Raw genomic sequence first — 24,221 nt, 5'->3', positions numbered from 1 at the left:
ACATCATGACCAAGTGGGCTTTATCCCAGGGATGCAAGGATTCTTCAATATCTGCAAATCAATCAATGTAATACACCACATTAACAAATTGAAAGATGAAAACCATATGATTATTTCAATAGATGCAGAGAAAGCCTTTGACAAAATTCGACATCAATTTATGATGAAAACCCTCCAGAAAACAGGAATAGAAGGAACATATCTCAACATAACAAAAGCTATATATGACAAACCCACAGCAAACATTATCCTAAATGGTGAAAAACTGAAAGCATTTCCCCTAAAGTCAGGAACAAGACAAGGGTGCCCACTCTCACCACTACTATTCAACATAGTTTTGGAAGTTTTGGCCACAGCAATCAGAGCAGAAAAAGAAATAAAAGGAATCCAGATTGGAAAAGAAGAAGTAAAACTCTCACTGTTTGCAGATGACATGATCCTCTACATAGAAAACCCTAAAGACTCCACCAGAAAATTACTAGAGCTAATCAATGAATAAAGTCGCAGGATATAAAATTAACACACAGAAATCCCTTGCATTCCTATACACTAACAATGAGAAAACAGAGAAATTAAGGAAACAATTCCATTCACCATCACAATGAAAAGAATACAATACTTAGGAATATATCTACCTAAAGAAACAAAAGACCTATATATAGAAAACTACAAAACACTGGTGAGAGAAATCAAAGAGGAAACAAATAGATGGAGAAATATACCGTGTTCATGGATCGGAAGAATCAATATAGTGAAAATGAGTATACTACCCAAAGCAATCTATAGATTCAATGCAATCCCTATCAAGCTACCAACAGTATTCTTCAGAGAACTAGAACAAATAATTTTACAATTTGTATGGAAATACAAAAAAATCTTGAATAGCCAAAGCAATCTTGAGAAAGAAGAATGGAACTGAAGGTATCAACCTGCCTGACTTCAGGCTATACTACAAAGCCACAGTCATCAAGACAGTATGGTACTGGCACAAGGACAGAAATATAGATCAATGGAACAAAATAGAAAGCCCAGAGATAAATCCACGCACCTATGGACACCTTATCTTTGACAAAGGAGGCAAGAATATACAACGGAGAAAAGAAATCTCTTTAACAAGTGGTGCTGGGAAAACTGGTCAACCACTCGAAAAAGAATAAAACTAGAACACTTTCTAACACTGTATGCAAAAATAAACTCAAAATGGATTAAAGATCTAAATGTAAGACCAGAAACTATAAAACTCCTAGAAGGAAACATAGGCAAAACACTCTCCGACATAAACCACAGCAGGATCCTCTATGACCCACCTCCCAGAATATTGGAAATAAAAGCAAAAATAAACAAATGGGACCTAATTAAACTTAAAAGCTTTTGCACAACAAAGGAAACTATAAGCAAGGTGAAAAGACAGCCTTCAGAATGGGAGAAAATAATAGCAAACGAAGCAACAGACAAACAATTAATCTCAAAAATATACAGGCAACTCCTGCAGCTGAATACCAGAAAACTAAACGATCCAATCAAAGAGTGGGCCAAAGAACTAAACAGACACTTCTCCAAAGAAGACATACGGATGGCTAGCAAACACATGAAAAGATGCTCAACATCACTCATTATTAGAGAAATGCAAATCAACACCACACTGAGGTACCATTTCACGCCCATCAGAATGGCTGCTATCCAAAAGACTACAAGCAATAAATGCTGGAGAGGGTGTGGAGAAAAGGGAACCCTCTTACACTGTTGGTGGGAATGCGAACTAGTACAGCCACTATGGAGAACAGTGTGGAGATTCCTTAAAAAACTGGGAATAGAAATGCCATATGACCCAGCAATCCCACTGCTGGGCATACACACTGAGGAAACCAGACTTGAAAGAGACACGTGTACCCCAATGTTCATCGCAGCACTGTTTGTAATAGCCAGGACATGGAAGCAACCTAGATGCCCATCAGCAGATGAATGGATAAGGAAGCTGTGGTACATATACACAATGGAATATTACTCAGCCATTAAAAAGAATACATTCGAATCAGTTCTAATGAGGTGGATGAAACTGGAGCCTATTATACAGAGTGAAGTAAGCCAGAAAGAAAAACACCAATACAGTATACTAGCACATATATATGGTATTTAGTCAATCAGTAAAGATAACCCTGCATGCGAGACATCAAGAGACACAGATAAATAGAAAGTATTATGGACTCTATGGGAGAGGGCGAGGGTGGGATGATATGGGAGAATGGCATGGAAGCATGTGAATTATCATATGTGAAACGAATCGCCAGTCCAAGTTCAATGCATGATACAGGGTGCTCAGGGCTGGTGCACCGGGATGACCTTGAGGGATGGGATGGGGAGGGAGGTGGAAGGGGGGTTCTGGAGGGGGAAAACTTGTACACCCATGGTGGATTCATGTCAATGTAGGGCAAAACAAATACAATATTGTAAAGTTAAAAAATAGAAAATAAACTAATTAAAATAAATAAATAAATAAAATAAAATAAAAACTAAGTCACAGAAGAAGAAAATGAAAGGGTAAGATAGTCACTAATTTAATAAGAATTTGAAAACATTTCAAAATTTTATTTTAAAGCTCTGGAATTTTTTACTTTAATATAAAATAATCCTGGCATATAATAGAAAATTTTCAAATAAGCATTTTAAGAATTTAAGTATAATAAACCTTCATGCTTATCCAACAGCATATATAAAATATAATTTGAAATGAATCACAGACTCAAAAGTAAAAGCTAAAATCATAAAGCTATCAGAGAAATATAACAGCACAACACACCTCAATAATAATAGAACAAGCAATCAATAAAATTTGGCAAAGGATCTGAAAAGAGACTTCACAAAATATACAAAGAGTCAGTGTTGTTCAGATGTCAAGTTGTGTCCAACTCTGTAACCCCATGGACTGCAGCGCAGCCAGGCCTCCCTGTCCCTCACCATCTCTCACAGTAAATATCTCTCAAAGAGCCAATAAACACATGAAAAAAACATCAAAGGTTATCAGAAAAATGCAAATTAAACTACAAGGGACACTACTACATATCTACCAGATGGTTTACATTAAAAAGCCTAATAATACCAAATTGTTGATAAGGTTGTGAAGCAATTAGACCCTCTGTACATTGTTAGGGGAAATGTAAACTGGTATAACCTCTTTGGTAATAAGCCTGGCAGCTTCTTTAAAAACTAAACACATACCTATGTCCCAGCAATTTCATTCACAGCTACATAACTAAGAGAAAAAAATTATGTTCACAAAAATATTTGCATAAGAATGTCAAGAGCAGGTTTATTCATATTAGCCCAATATTGGAAATAGCCCAGATATTCATCAGCAGGGGAAAGAATAAACAAATTATAGTATTCACTACTGAGCAGTAAAAAGGAATGAATTACTGATACACTCAACAATATGGATAAATCTCAAAATCATACTTAATAAGAGAATCCACAAAAGAATACATGCTGTGTAATTCCATTTATATGAAATTCTAGAACAGGAAAAATATATTTACTGTGAAAAAAAAATCAGAAAAGTGATTGCTCCTTGGATGGAGGTGTGGGCAGGGATTGACTAGGATCGGGTATGAGGGAACTTTCTAGATGATGGTAATATTGTATGTTTTAACAGGGATTTGGGTTGCATAGGTGTATTTGTCAAAATTAAGCAAATGCATACTTTAGGTTTATCTATTTTATTGACAATAAATTTTATATCAAAAGGTAAAAAATGTAAATAGATGGTAAGCATGCTGATATATTTAGAAGGAAATAACTGATGTCTGTGAATTTTCTTTGAAATGCATTGGGAAGTGCGCTCAGCGGCCCTGCGGATCTGTCTCTTGCTTCAACAGTGCTTGGACAGAACAGACCCAGGGATGCCCCTTGCTCCAGCCTCCGACCACCCTCCGACTTTTTTTCCAGTCGCAACCTCCGGAGTCAGCCACTCAGCTGTCCGCAATCACTGGGACCAGCCACCATTTTTTAACTCCTTATTACCGACCAATCATGAGCTCCCAGATTCGTCAGAATTATTCTACCGAAGTGAAGCCACCATCAACCGCCTGATTAACATGCAACTGCGGGCCTCCTACACCTACCTCTCCCTGGGCTTCTATTTCGACCGCAACAATGTGGCCCTGGAGGGTGTGGGTCACTTTTTTCGCAAAATGGCCAAGGAGAAGCGCGAGGGCGCAGAGCGTCTCTTGAAACTGCAAAACCAGCGTGGCGGCTGCGCCCTCTTCCTGGACGTGCAGAAGCCATCTCAACATGAGTGGGGTAAAACCCAGGACGCGATGGAAGCTGCTCTTCTCGTAGAGAAGAACCTGAATCAAGCCCTGTTGGATCTGCATGGCCTGGCTTCTGCCCGCAGAGACCCCCACATCTGTGACTTCCTAGAGAACCACTTCCTAGATGAGGAAGTGAAACTCATCAAGAAGATGGGTGACCACCTGACCAACCTCTGCAGGCTGGCTGGTCCCCAGGCTGGGCTGGGCGAATATCTCTTCGAAAGGCTCACCCTCAAGCACGACTAGGAGCTTCTGGAGACCAGTGGCCTTTGAAGAACCCACCTAACATCAGGGCTGCCTGAAGCCCCTCTCTGCAGCCACTAGGCAGCTTTTTAACACCCTGGAGCCCTCTCTCAAGCCTTGGACCAAATGGAAACAATAAAGCTTTTTGCAGCATAAAAAAAATAAAGAAATACACTGAAGTTAAGATAGATTAATGGATGGATAGAGGGGTGTGCAAATGAAGAGATGCAAGATAAAGCAAATACAGTAAAATATTAGTGATACAGTCTAAGTGGGGAAAATAAAGGGGTAAGACTTTGTTGTTAATTTGATAAGAATTTGAAAGTTATAAAAACTATTCCATCCCAAATTTACTTTCAAAGCTCTAGGATTTTAAAACATAAATAAAAAATATATAATGCAAGAATTTTAAGTAAGCACATTAAAATTAAACCAATAATCAGAGTAGAGCATCAAGTGGAACAACTCATATCCTGCTTTATGATTCTGAGACTCGACTTTTGCTCAAAACATTTTGCCAGCATTTGCCATTAGCTCCGGAGAAGGCAATGGCACCCCACTCCAGTACTCTTGCCTGGAAAATCCCATGGACGGAGGAGCCTGGTAGGCTGCAGTCCATGGGGTCGCTAGGAGTCGGACACGACTGAGCGACTTCACTTTCACTTTTCCCTTTCATGCATTGGAGAAGGAAATGGCAACCCACTCCAGTATTCTTGCCTGGAGAATCCCAGGGACGGGGGAGCCTGGTGGGCTTCCATCTATGGGGTCGCACAGAGTCGGACACGACTGAAGCGACTTAGCAGCAGCAGCAGCAGCCATTAGCTCTTTCTGGAAACTGAAGCAAGAAACAGAAAATGCTCATTGTTCTTTGCCCAAGCTTTTTGGTCGTATTTGCTTGAGCCTTATTTGTTTTTATCTTTTTAATTTTTTTTTTTTACAACCGCTCATTGTTTAAAAAATATATCAAAGAATGAGGCAGGCTGGTGTGCAGCCTGCTAAGATTTCTTCAAAGGATACACAATCCTTGAAATATTTATATAAATATACATGTACATGTAACCTTTAGATTTTTGGCATAAATAGGATCATATTATACAGACTTCTGAATTTTGCTCTATCTACAAAACAGCATGACATATATATGGTAGCCATTAGTGCTGTTTATCTAGCATCTGGTTTCCCTCTTTCTTCTGAATATATGGGTGGAGCCATATGACTCATACTAGCCAATGGATTGAGAGTGTAAATGATATGTTTTTCTTCCCAGCTCAGATTTATTGGTCCTGACCCTCCAAAGTTCTCTTCTCTCTCTGGTACATTCCAGGTAGTGGCTGTTCTGTCAACTTCAGTCCTGAGTGACTATTATGAACAAAGCTCCCTCTGACAACAATGGACACACACAGAGTAAACAAGAAATAACCCTTACTGATTTAACTCCTTGAGATCTGGGGGTTAGTTACTGCAGCATTACTTAACCAATCCTGACTAACGCACTGAAGATTTTTTCAAGTATGCATATTTGGCATATCTCATCCTTTCTAAAGGCTAAATAGTGTTAGTCACTTAGTCGCGTCCAATTCTTTGTGACCCCATGGACTGTAGCCCACCAGGCTTCTCTGTCCATGGAATTCTCCAGGCAAAAATACTGGAGTGGGTTGCCATTTCCTTTTCCAGGGGATCTTCCCCACCCAGGCATTGAACCCAGGTCTCTCGCCTTAGAGGTAAAAACTTTACTGACTGAGCCACTAGGTAAGACCTAATGGCTAAATAGTATAGTCTTAAACCAAAGCAAAAGAATTTATCCAACTATTCCCCTACTGTTGGACATTTGATTTTTTCCAAATTTTTGCTATTACAAATTTTGCTGCAATAAATATTGTTTGAGTGCACACACAAACATCTATTACAACTTACTTGTCAAAATTTTCTGAGTAAAAAGTTTCTAAAAATGCAATTACTAGGTAAAAGAGTCTCAACATTAGATATTGCCAATTACCCTCCAAAATGCTGAACCTATTTAAACTCCTATCAGTAGAAAATGAAAGTACCTGTTATCCCACATGCTCATCTGAAGCCAGTTACATTATCCTTTTTAAATGTCACTAATATAATATGTGGAAACTCTATTTCATTATTGTTTCAGCTTGTGTGATTATTTGGCTTCTTTTCATAGGTTTAAAGGCTATTTGTATTGCTTCTGAGAACTGTTTATTCCTGTCCTTAAGCCATTTTGTTTCTGTTGATTTTACAGGCGTTTTCATAAATCCTTAATGTCAATCCCCTGGTTTTTACATTGGTTGTAACTATTTTCTCTCAGTCTATCCCTTATCTTTTCAGTTTGTTGATAGTACTTTTTTGCTATAGATAAATAGAAAATTTTCCTGTAGTGAATACAGTCCATTTTCCTTTGTTTTTTGGCAACTGTGCCCTACCTGCCACAAAATTAAAATGTATTAAATGTTTCCTTATCAACTGTCACTAGAACCTTTACTATTAATCTATTCTTTGGCCACTGATTTGAGAATTTCTCTGTACCTTATGATAAAATCCACAATAATGAATCTTTTATGGGCTTTATACTCTATTTCATTGATAGTTTAATCTGCTATCAGTACATTACAGTGTTTTCAAATATCTATAAATTATATAAATTCTAGTATCTGGACTTTAACATTCTTCCTTTTCAATAATTTTTTCAATCCCTGATTTTTCTTGAGGAACCTCAAAAATCAATGAGCCAATTTCTCTCCCTCAACCCTGCAAAACAAAACCAAATCTAAGAACAGAATTCTAATTCTGATTAGAATTGATTCAAATCTAGATTAATTTGGACAGATTAGAATTTTTTTTAACCAGGCAGAAGTTTTATTTCCTCCTGATCCCATCATTCAAGGCTCACCTAACTCATCCCAGGAGTGATAAAAAGCCTCCACCACAAGCAATAACCAGGAGCACCCATGTGAAGGGGTCCCGACATAAAACCCTAGCTTTCTGCTCAGGCCAGGAGGGGAATGTCACCACACACAAAAGTTGCTTCCCACTTTTGCTGAAGGCAGCTTTTTGGCTTGCAGGCACTTTGCAAATGAAACACACTTGTCAGTCCTCCCTCAATTTCAGGTATATTTCCAGCTCTCAAACCCCCAGCCTCAGACAACTGGCAGGGTTACCATTTCTCCTCCCTAAGACTGGGCACAGAGTGCCTAGGGTTTCCCTCATCAACCCTCCATCCAGGACTCAACTGAGTTCACTACAAACTGTTAGTGGCTCTCCTGAGGGAGAGGCTGAGAGAGGGACTGGAGGGTCCAGCCACTTCTGTCAGGGGCCTTATATATAGGAACAGAAGCACAGGAAGAGAAGGGGACCTCTCCAAACCCGCCTTCCTCATTAGCATCCCTACAATAATGGACACGGTTTGGTCTGTCTTCTACCAGCGGGAACATTACATAGAAGAGCACTCTTTTTGTGAAGGAAGGAAGATGCTGGGGCTCAGAGGGGAGTCAGAGGCTAGAAGACACCACACAGCTGACAGATCCATGTCTGTCTGGATCTTCTTGCTAGTTTAAAGGATGAAGGTGGGTTGCCTCTCTTTGGAGTCAGGCCAAGGCCTGCATACCCCACTATCCAGTCCCTGTGCCCAGATGGGCCCCTACCTGCTTGAGCAGGAATTGATTCTGGGTGTTGGTGTGCAGGGCGACGGTCAGATGGAGGACATACAGGAGCACCCCGCTGAGTATCGCAGCCCACATCCACACGGGCGGGAGCGTATAGATGGTATTGATGAAGAACACAGTCCACCAGATGCCGTTGGAGATGCTGCGCGGCTGGAGCAGCAGCAGGCCCACCACCTGGGCGGCCAGCACCACGGAGATGAGCGCTTAGAAGGCCAGGCCCATGTGATCCTGGTGGAAGGCGGCGCGGTTGCAGAGCACGGCCATGACGAGGCTCACACCCACGGTGGCCACTAGGATGGCTAGGTAGGGCAGCTGCAGCGAAAGCTGTGCCACGCACATGAGCACCAGCACAGCCATGAGCATCGTGAGGCTGTTCCGGTTCAGACGGAAGAAGCAGCGCTGGTACAGCCGCTTCAGCTTGTCCCAGGGGAACTTCTGTGAGTGGAATATCTGCAGCAGTGCTAGGCAGCAGACGCCCAGTGACAGCACCGCACCAGGCCCTGCGCCCGAGCCTGCGAAGCTGCCGCCATCCCTGGACCCCTCGTCTTCCTTGTCGGCCGCGCCCCTTGCCGCGCTGCTCCTCCAGGCCTAGCTCCACCGAACCCGGGGGCACTTCTGTTCCGCCCGCGGCTGTGGCCACCGCTGCCTGCAGGGGGCTCCCTGGTGCTGCCGCCGCTGGCCAACTTGGAACAGAAGCCGACGCCTCCAGTCAAGCAGACCCCCGCCACCCACTCCTGTCTCTTGGTGGAGCCACAAGCCGAACCCCAAGGGTAGAATTTTTTAAACAGTGTCTTCCTATTCAGAGAGGTAATAAAGTTTTGAAACTATATTCATTTTAGTCTTACACATTTCTCGTTCAATTTTATTGCACCCAGGTATTTCATAATATTTGTTGGTATAGCAAATAGTATCACCCATTGCATAAAATCTCGTTTATTATTAGTATAAAGTAAAATTACTGCTTTCTATGTAGTTTTCTTGTATTTAGCTACTTTCCTGAATATTATGAATAGTTCTAACCATTTTTAAATTGAGTCTTTTAGACTTTTAGATACATAATCACATTTGGGTTCTAATTTAAAAATCAGTCTTCAGTTCTACTTTGAGCTATTTACACAATCATCCCTAATTACCTATTTCCACTATACCTAGGGCACTAAGGGACCTTAAAATTATCCAATCCAAAGATTACCTAGTTAAGTACCTTCTGGGATATGAAAATAAGATAAATGGGAGAAGGCATAAGAAAACAGGGTTTCCCAGGTGGTGCACTGGTAAAGAATTCTCCTGTCAATTCAGGAGATGGTGGGTTCAATCCCTGGGTTGGGAAGATCCCAGGGAGGAGGAAATGGCAAGCCAGTCCAGTATTCTTGCCTGGGAAATCCCATGGGCAGAGGAGCCTGGTGGGCTACCCACCCCTGGTGGGTCCATGGGGTCGCAAAGAGTTGGACACAAATGAGCACACACATCACACACATTAGATAAGAAAGAATTGTAGGGATTGGGGGAAAAAATGCAAAGAACAGGCAGAGTCTGAGAGGCACAGCTGCCATTTACCCTAACTGATTATTGACATGGGGAAATGTAGGCCCACTTTCTATTTTTCAAGAGGAGACAGAAATATAGGTTTTTATCTTTAAACTCTTAATTTAAAAAAACAAACACAGGCCAAACAAAATACAACTGCCAGCTATCAAAATCTATGAACTTGAAAGTAATCCAATGCCTTCAAGGCAATTTAAACTCAGAAAGGTGTGTCAGAGATTGCAAAAGTAGTGGGATATAGGGAAGAAATTTCTATTTCATTTAGCTACTTGGGTGGATCAGAACACTATTTGCAAAGTGCTAAAACCAGGCAAGTGTTTTGTTTGGTTTGTTCACAAACAAGGAGTTCAGTTTCTAATTAATGACATTTTATGCCCCCTGTTTGGCTCATCTTGGCTTGAATTTGCCATCATGGTAAATGAAAAGGGTACCTTTTAAATCCCCCATCTCTATTTGGGGAAATTACCACATTCTATTATCCATCAACCCAACGTGGAAGTCAGAGCTTAATTTCCCAGCCTTCCTTGCAGTTAGAAACATGCCAGTGACCCAGGATCTGCCAATCAGGGAAGCTTACATGAGACTTTGACTTGGAAGAGTAACAGCTAACTATGGGCCATGTTTGGTGTCACAGGGGTCCAACTTTCAAGGGCAGCATCGGACACAAGGTTGCCAAAAGTAGTGGTAGTGATGGCTGTGATAAAATTGAGTTCTTGGCAGCAGTGCAAATGTAGCAGTGCAAATGTGTGGGTGGTGCAGTAGGAACAGAGGCCATTTTCCCATCAGACAGGTTCTACAACCCACTTCTGGGCACTGTTCCTAGAACTGAGCCTCGAGCTTATTTCTTCAGCCCTTCCAAAGATACTGTGAACCACCCAGGATCCTTTTAGTTAATTCCTTTCCTGCTTAACTAGCCAGGGAGGATTCTGCTTTTTAAAAAACTAAGCCTGCCTTCACCAATACAAACAATACCATCAGGCAGTGACAGAAACAAATTAAAGATCTCAGTATTTTTGAATCTCAGGCCAGCATTTTTTCCTATGACATCACATCGTTTATGTTTAATGCTTTTAGGAAGGTTCAAAATGTATGCTGAAGCTGGCATCTCAAATATATGGTATGGATGCTGTCAAAGAGTCTATTTGGTTCAAGATAAGAGTACATGTTTCAAAGCTTTTGGAATTTGCCTTTTCCTTCTGTTCATATAGATTCATAGACCAGTGGCTTCTTTAAAAGATGTTAGACTTACAATAAAAACACCAATAACAATGTACACAGCACTGTTAAAAAAAAGATCAAAACCACATAAAAGGAGAGATAATTGTATGAGATAAATCAGGATGAGATCATCACAATGCTCTAAGCACTAAATTTATAATCTTCTTCCTTGAAGTTAAAGGACAGTAATGGAGTGGATTAATGTTTCCCAACCTTGGTCCACCAACAATTTTTATTTTCCACCTTCATGGCCTCCAAGTTTTTAAAGGGCTTCTTCCAACCTCATTTATTAAAGAATGTTTTCAATGACTCCATCAAGAGTAAATACACAATTTACGGAAATACTGCAAACAGGACATAGATTTCTACTACTATTTTCAGTGACTATTTTGAACTATTCCACCTCTTGAGATAAAGGGTTTTCATTTTCTAGTGTCCACTACAGTGCACTTTCTAGTGCACTACAGTGTGCTACAGTAAGAATTTTACATACGTTATCAGCTTTATTTATCACAACAGCTCTATGTTGTAGATATTATAACCATCCCCATTTTGTAGGTGAAAATGTTCTTCAACTGCTTACGCAAAGACATCAGGATGAAAGATGGCAGAGCTGAGATTTGGATGCACGTGTCTGGCTCTTGAGACCCCATGGACTATAGCCTGCCAGCCTCCTCCATCCATGGGATTTTCCAAGCAAGAATACTGGAATGGGTTGCCATTCCCTTCTCCAAGGGATCTTTCCAACCCAGGGATTCAACCCTGGTCTCCTGCTTGGCAGGCTGATTCTTTACCACTGAGCCACTAGGGTGAAGAAGCTGCCTGCTAAGCAGGAGACGTGAGTTTGATTCCTGGGTTAGGAAGATCCCCTGGAGAAGATAATGGCAACCCATTCAAGTATTATTTTCTGGGAAATACCATGGACAGAGGAGCCTGGTGGGCTACACTCTATGGGGTTGCAAAAGAGTCAGACACAACTTAGCGACTAAACAAGTCAAAAATCGGAACTATTCACTACATTATATAACCTCTTTCAGGAAGAATTTTACATTTACAAGAACAAAAATTTCCTTGAGGCTCTAAATCTTAGAAGAAATTTATCACATGGAAACTCACAGGAAATCTCTTGAACCTTCAACTAACAACAGGAGTCTGAGAAAGAATGGTGTAATAATTCATTACATTCACTGCAGCCTGAGACACTGGGTGCTGGAAGTATTTGGGAAAGACACCAGGGTGAACTGGGCATGTGTCCTGCCCTCTAAGGCTGGAGCCCAGGTGGGGAAAGGAAGTGAGCACTGAGCTCACAGAAATCCAAAATACATGCAGGCTACATGGGGCAGGTGTCATCTCTGATGGGGAGATCAAGGCTCGGGGAGGTGGCTGGAGGGAGGGACTGGCCACGTCTTCCCTGGCACAGGGCCCTCCTTGCTGCTGTTGCCTGGGGTTCAGAGTCCAGGGCCCACATCAAGAAGCCTCATTCTGCCCATGTTTCCAATGACACAAAACATTAGCCCTGCTAAGCTTCATGCCTGTCTGGCTCCCTGCTAAAATCTGCCCATCAGGAATCAAGGCTCTGAGAACAGCTCTCTGCACTCCTTCAATAACAACTGACAGTGCTCACAGGCCCATCTGGCAGACCATGAAAAAAGGGTCCCAGAGAAATAGTTCCAGCCTAGAGGCAGAACCAGTGAATCCCACGAGGAGAAAAGAAACATTCCCTCCCCAAACTGCCTTCTGTTTCCACCTGTCCCTGCAATCTTCAGGTCCATTTTGAGACAAATATCTCAGGAAGGCCCACAGGTTAATCCACTAATCCATTATTAACCATGGTACCTTATGCAGAGATAGGATATTAGTTCCTGCCTGGATGGTTTCCTTGAGAATAAAGGAAATGCCCAAGGCTTGGAGCATTGTCCAGAGCATCAAGTCTGGGCCCTGAGGCCCAGGTACATACTGAGAGGGCCAGGTATGTAAGCAGGGGAGAGAAGCAGGGCCACAGATGTGAAGCCCAGAGGCCTACACTGCAATCCTGCCTCTGCCATTTCAACACAGATATGAAAAGGGAACGTTTTACAAGTGTATTTATAAACCTACATTTTCCATATCCTCTCCAGCATTTATTGTTTATATAGAGTTTTTTAATGATGGCCATTCTGATTGGTGTCAGGTGATACCTCATTGTAGTTTTGATTTGCATTTCTCTAATAATCAGCGATGTTGGTCATCTTTTCATGTGTTTACTGGCCATCTGTATGTCTTCTTTGGAGAAATGTCTGTTAAGGTCTTCCACCCACTTTTTGATTGGGTTATTTGTTTTTCTGATATTGAGGTTTATGAGCTGCTCATATATTTTAGAGATTAATCCTTTGTCAAGTTGCTTCATTTATAATTATCTTCTCCCATTCTGAGGGTTGTCTTTTCATCTGTTTATAGTTTCCTTGAGGATGTGGAGAAAAGGAAACCCTATTGCACTGTTGGTGGGAATGTAAATTGATACAGCCACTATGCAGAACAGTATGTAGACTTCTTTAAAAACTAGGAATAAAACTACCATATGACCTAACAATCCCACAACTTGGTATACACCCTGAGAAAACCACAATTCAAAAAGACACACATTTCTCAGTGTTCATTGCAGCACTATTTACAATAGCCAGGACATGGAAGCAACCTTGATGTCCATCAACAGAGGAATAAAGAAGATGTGGTGCATATATACAAATGGAATATTATTTAGCCATAAAAAGGAATGAATTTGAGTCAGTTGTAGTGAGGTGGATGAATCTAGAGCCTGTTATACAGAGTAAAGTAAGTCAGAAAGAGAAAAACAAATATCATGTATTAACGCACACATATGGAATCTAGAAAAGTAGTACTGATGAACCTATTTACAGGGAAGAAATGGAGACACAGAAGTAGAGAACAAATCTGTGGGCACAGCGGGGAAAGGAGAGGGTGAGATGAATTGAGAGAGTAGCACTGACATATATACACTACCATGTGTAAAAGAGATAGCTAGTGGGAAGCTGCTGTATGACACAGGGAGCCCAGCCTGGTACTCTGTGATGACCTAGAGGGGTGGGATGGGACCAGGGAAGGAGGCACAAGAGGGAGGGGATATATATATAATAATGACTGATTTACACTGTTGCATAGCAGAAACCAACACAACATTGTAAAGCAATTATCCTCCAATTAAAAATTAAAAAAAAATAAAAATAAAACCTACATTTGAAGAGTTTCAGAATGTCAGCATCCGAAAGAGGCCTTAGAGATCATTATATGGACAAAAGAGTGAGATGCAAGTAGGTGAAGCAAGTTGCCTAAGTCACTTGAATTGTGAGGGTTGGGACTAGCTCTCCCTGACACCCCTACAGTCAGAGACAGAGTTCCCTTTCCCAGTGCAAGGTAATCAATTATTTACTTGTTTGCTGCAAGCTTTAGACAGAATGTTCCTTGAGAAATAGGACCTTTCATTAAATTATTCAACAAACATCTATTGTACTTGGCAGGAGCCAATTGTGGAGGCAGGGAAGTAAACAAATAACTCAAGAGGGGCTACCAGTGGATGGTACAGGAAAAGCATTTAACATGATGCATGGCCCGTGGTAAGTGCTCGATAAATGGTGACTTCTACAAAAGAATAATTCTTCGAGTGACATGGAAATAAGGGAAGAGATGTTGGCAAGGGTCATCTCATGACCAAACTCACAGGAAACACTAACAGGTTGGGGATTTGCCCTAGAGCCAAGGAATGATATGATCAGACTTTAGGGAAGTCATTCTGGCAAAGCTTTGGAGGGTGAGCATTAAGAAAAGAAGATCAGTTTTGCAGCTTTCAAGAGAGTAGTGAAAAGATGAAAAGCCAAACTGCAACAGTGAAGCTGGGGATGAAGAGAAGGAGTTTAAGAAATATGATTCAAGAGGGTGGGAGAGGTCAAGGTAGGGGAGAGGGCAAAGACAAGGTATACCCTGGCTCAGGCCCTGGGGACAAGTCTGGTGGCCTTTACCAAGATAGGGTCCCCAACTGCAACTGTATGGGGGAAGAAAATGAGGTCAAGTTAGGGAAAGTTATTTTGGAAGGCCTAAGGGGGATCCCAAGGGGAGATGTCCTGAAAGCCTTCATATTTCCAGATCTATAATTCAGGAAAAAGGTCTGAGCCTGAGGAGCTAAATGAAGAACTCAACCTTCAGCTAACAGGCAAAGCAGGGCAGACTGGATAAAATAGAGCCACTCAACAAGGTATGGTGAAAAGCGATGAGCCTAAAGCAAAAAACAAGAAAGAGAAGTTCCTTGCCCTCAAAGAGGTTATGTTCTGGTGAGAAGAGCCAGAGTATATCCGTATACATACACACGGAAATAAAAGAAAAATATTTTCTAGTTAAAGCTCCAAGCACAGAATTAAATTAGGAAGTGGTGTGATAGCAACGGACTATGTAAGTCCTTTGCCTTTGCCCAGAAAGAGTGTGAGGGGCAACCAAGAGGGCTGACCTCCAAACTAGAACACCCCTCCCCCCAAATAATCCTAGAATCTCACTCTTCCATTCAGGAACTATGATATGTAGTTAGCCCAGTGCAAGGTGCTGGTTTTAGGACAGTGAACAGGGATGTCGAGGACCCTGTCCCTCAAGAAAGCTCACATTCTAGGAGGAGATGACACACTTAAGCACACACACCAAGTACAGTTATCTAAGTAAAGTTACTACGAGGTGTGCCAGGGGTAGTGAAAAACAAACTTTTTGGCCAACCCAGTATAAACACAGGGCTAAGAAAAAACTCCACTTTAGGTAGAAAAAGAAAGCCCCTCTGAGGAAGCAGCATTTACAATGAGTCCCAGGGTTTGCTATGAAAAGGATGGCGTGTGGACATTCCCAGCAGAGAGAACTGCATGTGCAGAGGCATGGAGAACAGGAAGAGCTTAATGTGTTTGAGAAAGTGAGTGACAGTCAGCAGGGCCAAAGGACAGGGTGGGAAGAAAAGAAGTGATGACACCAGAAATACAGAGTGGCATCACTCAAGGCCCTGCTGGCTGCAATAAAACGTCTGGATCTTATTGTAAGGACGAGTGCAAGCCACTGAAGGGTTTTTCAAGCCAGGTATGGCCTGATCTGATTTCCATCTTAAGAAATTTTTGGCCAGGAGATGCCCTAAATATTCACAGTTGTTCTTTCCAAGTATCCAGTGCCTTGAGGTCACCCTCCAATCACATGGCATGGCCGTCCTTTATTCCACCCACAATTAGGGTCAGGCCTCCATCCACGGAGCAACTTACCTTCCTTGGATCTCCTGCCTGGCCTACGTGCTTCCCCCAAAGCCCCATAAACTCACTGAAGTGTTTCCAATAGACACTGCTAGAGTACAAGGAGAATGGATGCTTTTGTAAAGAACACAAAATAATAAAATGAAACCACTCCCTCATTTCTGATGGAAATTTGTTTTCCCCTCCACTGCTATCCATTAGTCCTCAGCCTGAGCAATTGTCTGTGCTCTTCACCCCATCCTTCATTTATTTGCCAAAAGGCCAGGAACATGTGTACTGCCATGAACAATAACAAAGAACTATAAATTCTTATTGATCCATAAGCTTGGGAATTCTAAACAATAAAAATATGTCCTCTGACTGCTGCACTCAAAAGAACGTTTTGGAGATACAAAAGAGCTTTGTTGAAAGAACAAACGAGCTCTGGGGACACTGTGGGCCTCATGGAGGGCTTGGGTCACCAGGTATTGATGCAACAGGCAACTCCAGACACAAAATCAGAAAGACCTCCCTACCACTCTCCCCTGGGCTCACACCTTCATTTCTCAGCCGCATCTTGACTACATCAAGCCGAGTTTCCTATATAGCTTTTAGCCACTATTGTTTTTAGGAGCCAGAATTCTCAGCCTAAAGAGAAAGTCCCCTTTGTCCTCCATCCATGATTTAATTTACATTCTCCTAAACACTCCATTCACTTTGTTTTCAGGCTAAGAAATCTCACAATTGTACCAAGCCCTGAATTTGAATTTCCCTGTGTTTCTGCTGTTTGGAAATTTGCCTACGTCAGTCACTGGACAGTCCTAGAAATTCAGCTTAACCTTAGAGAAAAATCTCTATTGTTCATGATTTCTTACAGTACTTCTAATTTCTGTCCTATATTTGCCCTTCAGTGTCTACATTTTCGTGTCTTTCTAAGTACTTAACATGTATGTGAGCATACATACACACAGATAAATACACAGCACCTTTTCTCTGATAATCAGTGAAGTCTCCACTATCTTTTCCAACTGGATGGCATTCTTAGGGAGACGTCCCTTCTTCATTCCTCACACTTCAAAGGGTAAGGGTGCTCTTAGCTGCACTGCTTTCAGCCTTTCTCATTCAGATGCAGCCTTCCTGGCACTCCCCTGATCCTTCAATGCCCTGCATGATTCATAAGACACTGTGTCCAACTGACTTACACTGCTTTTGTCTCTCTGTTCTCCCCTAGGAATTTCTTTTATATGCAAATATATAAAATTTACTAGAAATGGGCAAAACTTGATCACGAAGTAATACAAATGTAAAGAAATACCAATTCTTAATTTTTAAAAACAGTATGTAGTAAATTAATGAAGAAACACTCGGGAAGAAAACATCCTTTCTGTTCTTTGGACAATGAGGAGGAGAAAACAGATGACTGCTAGCAGCCTATGGCTTACCTGAATGTATTAAAATCCACCATCTTTTTGTGCATACAATCAGCAGCTGTAAACACCTGCTTGAGCTCTCTGGATTTGGATTCTTCTTCTTCTAACTTTTGTAGGACAAGTTCAATGTTGCTCCCAGGAAACTAGGAGGAGGAAAAGACAGACATGTAAGATAGGGAGCCCAATCTTCCCAGTGGCCAGCAAAGAGACTTCACGCTGTGAACCTGGGCTTAGCTGGCTATGTCTTTCCACAGAAACCAACACAAAGAAGACATGACCAGATTTGTATTTCTTCAGCTAAGGCTCTGGGACAACGAGTAACATTAGCACAGGCCCAGATCTGAGAGAAATGAGCTTATGGGACAGCAGGTCACAGGAATCAGAAAAGAACCTCTACTTCCACCTCAGCCTCCTCCCTTTGACCCTTGGACACTGGCCCACCATGTTGGGAGAGCCTAATGGAGAGAATGGGGATTCAAAGCTGCATAAGTGGATCCCCATTTTCTCCAGATCTTTAGAGTGGGACTCCTGGAACCATCAGACACCAGGCAATACCCTGGGCAGAGAGAGGATGGGTGCCAAAGGTCTATAGGCACTGCGGTCCCCTACATTCACCCTCCAGGAGACCCCCAGTTCCTGTCTCCCATACTGTGATTTGGTTTTTGACTCTGTAAGAATACTTCTTATTTAATTGAGTAAAGCACAAGGCTATAAGTAATTATATTGACATTATAAGTAATTATATTATAGCAAAGAGCTAGAAAAGGAGAAGACTCATTGTGGAAATAAAAACGTTGATGGTAAGTTAACATAAAGTTCCCCCTCTGCCACCAGGGGGTTTGTAGGGGGGCAGGGGAGCAGGTCAGTGGCATTCCCTCCCTTTTTTGCATTTCCTTTCATCTATTTCCATGATAGGATCTATTAGCTCTTACAAAAAGACCCCTCAGACTGATATTAATCCTTCTCTGCTTAGAATGTCCTTGTTAAAGGTAGCTTTAAGAAAATGCAGTTTTTACCTGGGATGCTGATGCCAGATAATGTCCTACCTTGCTTTCTCTTTTGGAAAGGAGAAAAGCCCTTAATGTCTCATATATACATACTTATATATATACATGCATACATATTCATGCTATATATATTTTATATTAAAGTACAGGTTTGCACTGTGTTTGAAAATGGAGCCCTAATTACAATAGGTATTGTAAACTGTACACTGACCGCATCTCCTATGGGCCACATAGCTGCTGCTGCTGCTAAGTCGCTTCAGTCGTGTCTGACTCTGTGTGACCCCATAGACGGCAGCCCACCAGGCTCCGCTGTCCCTGGAATTCTCCAGGCAAGAACACTGGAGTGGGTTGCCATTTCCTTCTCCAGTGCGTGAAAGGGAAAAGTGAAAGTGAAGTCACTCAGTCGTGTCCGACTCTTAGCGACCCCATGGACTGTAGCCTACCAGGCTCCTCCGTCCATGGGAGTTTCCAGGCAAGAGTACTGGAGTGGGGTGCCATTGCCTTATCCTATAGGCCACATAGAGCTAAGCACTTAAAACAGATTACCGCATCTAATCTTCACAGCAACTCTCTGAAATAGGCACTGTTGGTACTCCCATTTTAAAGATGAGGAAAGGGAAGACACATGTCTAAAGCCCCTCAGCTTTTAAGGAGTCAAGTTTCTTGGCCAAGCCTGCTGGTCTCCAGAAATTTAACTGCCCTATTACTGAGCCTCTCACCTGAATTCAGTGCTTTTGAGGAGCTACCCATTCCTGGTGTTGTGCTAGCCCAAGTTCCTAACACTGCAAATGGAGAGGTGGTGTGGCAGCCCCCGAGGGTGCTGCCCTGGCCTGCTCTCAAGAGAGACCACACAGAGAGGAGTTCTGTTAGCGGACAGCCCCCCTGCTGCTGCACCTTCAGGTCACTGGAGCACTGCAGCTTTCAGAGATTCCCCCAGAGGCCACAGCCTCCCCAGACTCTTCCCATCCAGTGACTGAGCAGGAAGGAGGCACCAGAGTTGGGCCATTCCTGCCTGACATGGGATTTCTCTGACGCACAGTGTGTGCTCTGGGGCTCCCCGTGAGCCTGGCTGACTTTCTCAGAGCTGCAATGTGTCTGAGGTTCCTCTCACCCCCGTCCTTCTTCCTTCCCTCTCCTTTCTCAGAGGTCAGACCTACATCTCAGTCTCTCTACCTACTCCTGCTCCCTCCTTTATCCTTCATACACATTTCCCCCAATACATCTCTTGCACATATCATTTTGTCTTGGGATCTGCTTCTCAGAGGACCCAAACTGATTCAGGTAACGTGTTGTACACAGAGACTGATCTTAGCAACATCTCCCTGAGCATTTCACATGAAATGAAATGGAATTGGCACTGTATCTATATAATTGGCACAGAAGTATTATTATTTACAGGCAGACTCTGAAAATAGTTTCTAGATAGATTCTTCAATAGTAGGCCATGGTTCTGAAATATACATGTTGGCACATGGAGCTCATCCACACTTAAAATCAAGGTTTTGCCAACATGTTTTCAGTGAAAAGCACTGTCGTAATAGTACCCACGTGCCATCTCATTTCAAATGGAAAAACTTGTGGAGCTCACTGTTGCCAATTTGTCCTTGGAGTCTCATTTGGGCCTCAGGTGGCTCCTGTTATGGGAAGTTGCAAGCCCAGCAACTATCGGGTTCCCTTGGGGTTTCTGTTTGTTCAGGTCTTGGCCTTCTCTGCAGGCCTGTGCCAATTAACTGAGACAGCACAGTGTGTGGCACCAGGTTTTCTTCCTTTCGGATCGTTGCTGAATTTCTTTCTGAAAACATTGTCAGCATCAGCAGAAAACCCAGGAAACTTGATTCAACCCTGGGCCTGCCTCCTGCCTGTGCCTGGCATCCGCGATGCTGGGCAGCAGCAAACCCAGCACATAAACAGAGGAGACCGGGCCCTGGCCTCTGTGATGGGACCTGAGGCCAAATCATGCAGATCCATTATTCATGCCCACATGTGTGAATGCACAATGTAAAATTGGTTGTAAGACGAAGAAGTAAAGGCCTGGAGTAAGGAAAACACAGACTGCAGAGTTCTGAGAGGTGAAGTCAAGAATTATACCAAGTGAGTTCACCTTATCTGAATTCCTCTCCATGTAGTTCAAGGTATACTCATCAGCATTGACCAAAAGAAAGAGGTAGCCATTCACGTTCACTTTGGCTCCAACATACAGCTCCTCAGCCTTGATATATTCTGAGAATTCACTTTTAAAGACTTTTTGTCCAGGCTTCTTAACACGAACTCTTTTTAAGAACATCCCTCCAGCATAACCTGTAGAAAAGGAGAAAAAAGTTATTGAGTAGGTTTTGTTCCTCAAAGAACCAGACAACTGGCCTTCAGAGATACTTCATGCTCAAACACAGACCACAGAACTTAGCTGTGAACTTGTGAACTCATACTGCATATAGTCAGTCTTTAAGGGAAGAAGAATGAGGCAGTGGGTGAAGAAGTGAAACTTCTAGGTGAGTGTGTAAAAAAGAAAAGTGGCATGGCATTCCAGCTTTTTCTGTCCTCCATCCTCTCCCTTCCCAATCCAATCACTTAAGTAAACACTTAGCGAGGACTTGGTCTATGTCCAGAAGCATCCTGGAAACTGAGACAACAGGAACATCTTCTGAGCCTGCCTGAACTGTATCAGGTAGAAAATTTCTCACCTGAGTTTATTTCCACCTATTTGTCCCAGATGATGTCTTACACATCTTCTTACATACAGATGAAATGTAAAGATGCCCCATTTCTGGAAAGGCATTACTTAATTGAAGATAACGATAGGAGTGCCCTTAACTCTTTGTTTCTACAGGCAAAATATTTAAATAATGCTCCATTCTTTCTTTTCTTTTTTTACTTCTCAGAATTCTCATCATTTCCTCTGCTCTTTTCTGGGCATTGTTTGGGTTTTGGCAACCAGTGAGCAGAGTTGAACGTGGGACTCCACTATCTTCTAAATGATACTGAACTGAAATCTCCAACCCTGTGGATACATCCTGGGACCAGGTGAGCTCTGGGGAGCAGCTTCCTCATGCTTTTACCACATTCAGAAACCAGAGGTGGCAGAAAGACATAGGCTTTGTAGCCAGAGAGAGCTGGAGTTCATCCTGGCTCTGTCGCTTGCTTGCTGGATGATCTTTAGGATTCATTTAATCTCTCTGAGCCCCTCCAAATTCTCGCTGGTGAATGGGAATAATATTTGTGGGGGGGGGTATGAAAATGTACTTCTCAGATTGCTGGCTGTGGGGAACATAGTTGACAGAAGGCTCCAACTGCCATGTTCTGAAATCTATCCCCAGATTTGTGCCGAGGTCATGCTTCCCACAGGCTGCTGCCAATGCATGATTGAGCAAGGTAGGCAGACTAAGGCAGGAGAGATTGGAGCTCCTCGCACTGGTGACTCTGGCTCTAGAATGCCCAGTCAGCCTTGCCAAAATTTTCTTAAGACTTTCACTGTGGTCTAAGACCTTTCCCTTTTCCTCTTTCCTCTGTCCTTCACAGGAGTCACACATACACTGCAGTCTGACGGCGCTCCTGGCCTCTTCTGGCTCCTGCCATGTTTTCCCTCACCCACCATCGCCCTAATAAATCTCTTGTACATTTAACCTCATCTTGGGCTTTGCCTCTTGGAGGACCTAGATTAATGCAAAATTTAACCTCATAAAGGTCTTATAAGGATAACAGGAGGTACTCAGCCAGGGCTGCTGTTATTACCAGCAAGCTTCTAGTTGACTGCTATCACCCTGTTTTATGAATGCTGCAATTTGTTTAGCCATATCATCCCTAGTCTAGATGTACAGAGGTGATTTTTTGACCTTCAGGAGCATGACTTTATATTCATCCCTATTTGACTTCATATTTTAAGATCTGGTCCATTATTCAAATCTGTATAAGTGGAGCCTGACTTACTTATACAAATTATTCACAATTCATTGGTGTACTGAGCGGCTCCTACCAGCTCATAAGGACTGATCGTTTAATGTTCAGAGATTTGGAAAGCCAGCTGTTAAACTGTTGGTTGCTTGAAATTGGCCATGGTTTGGGTATTTACATCATGGAAATTGACAAATGGTACAAAATAGAGCTTTTAAAATTTTTTCAGCGAGCCGGTTAACCAGTACACCACTGACTATCCTTCCCAAATGTGTATCTTCAGCACTGATAAAAATTTTAAACATGTTGGGACAAAGGACAGAGCCCTACAGTTCCATAATTTGGTAAGTCAAAATCAATAGCTTTCCTCAGCAATGGCCACCCTATCAGTGCACTGCAGCAAGGCCATCCCATGGGCCTTGGTGCTGGAACCTTGGCACCAGCCTCAACAGACAGAGGGAAACAGACTCTGAAGATTAAATTTGTTAATCGGGGATTCTTGTCTTATTTTGTAAGTGATATTATCACAAATACAGATTTTATTCTTGTCTTGCTAGCTGTACACAGAATTGGTGGCAGCCAGACCATGATTTTGAAGCCACTGGATTCCACAGAGGTGCCTCAGAGACCACAGAGGAAGTGGGGACAGTGTCAAAAAGGAGGTGTCCTGAGTCCCCCAGTCCTGAGCCAACCAAAACTATTCCTTTTTTACCACTTTATATGTCTGGATTCCCACTTAAGAGGCCTTTGTAAAACGAACTTTTAGTGGTTAAAAAAAAAGAAAGAAAGCCACTCTCTTAGATCATCTAGGCTATAAAAATGAGATTATATTCCATAATTTTCAACATGAAGAGACAGTTCACTGTTCTGAAGAAATTGCTATGGGTAGTATGTCTCTTACCTGAATTCCTCTCTATGGGTTCAAACACTGAAATTGTGTCATCACTGAGAAAATATGAAATAACAAACATCCTTTCCACATCAGCACATTTGTGTGTGATTAGTTTTGCAAAAAACCGGAGTGTATTGCTTATGTTGCCATAGCTAAATGGAAGAAAAATCAAGGTTATAGCATTATATAAGTAATCTTTTGCACATTACATATGTAAAAAATCCTGCAAAATATATGCCATTTTTATTGACATATAATATTAGTTTCAGGTGTATGACACAACGATCTGATATTTGTATATATTGTGAGATGACCACCACAGTTAGGTCTGGTTAACATTCATCATCACACTTAGCTACAAAAATTTTTTTCTTGTGATGATAGCTTTTAAGATCTATTCTCTCAACAACTTTGAAATATGTACTATAGTATTATTAACTACAGTCACCATGCTATATATCACATCCCTATGACTTATTTATTTTATAACTGGAAGTGTGTACTCTTGACTCCTTTCACCCACCTCCCATCCAAGTGCACTATGGTTTTAAGACAGTGGCATCAACTCTCAGAGGCTGAAAAAATTCAATCATTTTCTTATTAGGGCTCTAAATCTATATGCAGAGACATGTTCCCAGTTTATTAAAATATCTCTTATTCTTTCAAAGTTCTCTTTCAAAGAGTTCTAAACACTCTTTTTATCACAATACACCCAGCACTCAGAAAAAATTAAGCATTTTCCCTGCTTCCGATCATACCACCTAGACTGCTCAATCT

At 42.0% G+C, this 24,221-nt stretch overlaps 1 protein-coding gene and 1 pseudogene across 1 annotated transcript in view; both read right to left on the bottom strand.

Annotated features, from left to right (window-relative positions):
- EFHC2 (EF-hand domain containing 2) overlaps positions 1-24,221 on the bottom strand; it is a 224,704-nt gene that overhangs the window by 75,687 nt on the left and 124,796 nt on the right. Inside the window, exons 9-11 of the mRNA XM_081567282.1 lie at positions 23,454-23,596; positions 20,766-20,962; positions 17,670-17,800 (exon numbers count right to left, since the gene is read on the bottom strand). Coding sequence (XP_081423408.1) covers positions 17,670-17,800; positions 20,766-20,962; positions 23,454-23,596 — 471 coding nt within the window. The remainder of the gene's footprint in view (positions 1-17,669; positions 17,801-20,765; positions 20,963-23,453; positions 23,597-24,221) is intronic.
- On the bottom strand, positions 7,302-16,803 carry LOC145536490 (adenylate cyclase type 5-like; annotated as a pseudogene).

The sequence above is a fragment of the Giraffa tippelskirchi genome, chromosome X, assembly GCF_054371585.1.
Source record: "Giraffa tippelskirchi isolate mGirTip1 chromosome X, T2T-mGirTip1v1.2.pri, whole genome shotgun sequence".
NCBI lineage: Eukaryota > Metazoa > Chordata > Mammalia > Artiodactyla > Giraffidae > Giraffa > Giraffa tippelskirchi.
The sequence above is the reverse complement of the archived record's forward strand: the minus strand, read 5'-3'. Positions and strand labels throughout refer to the sequence as shown.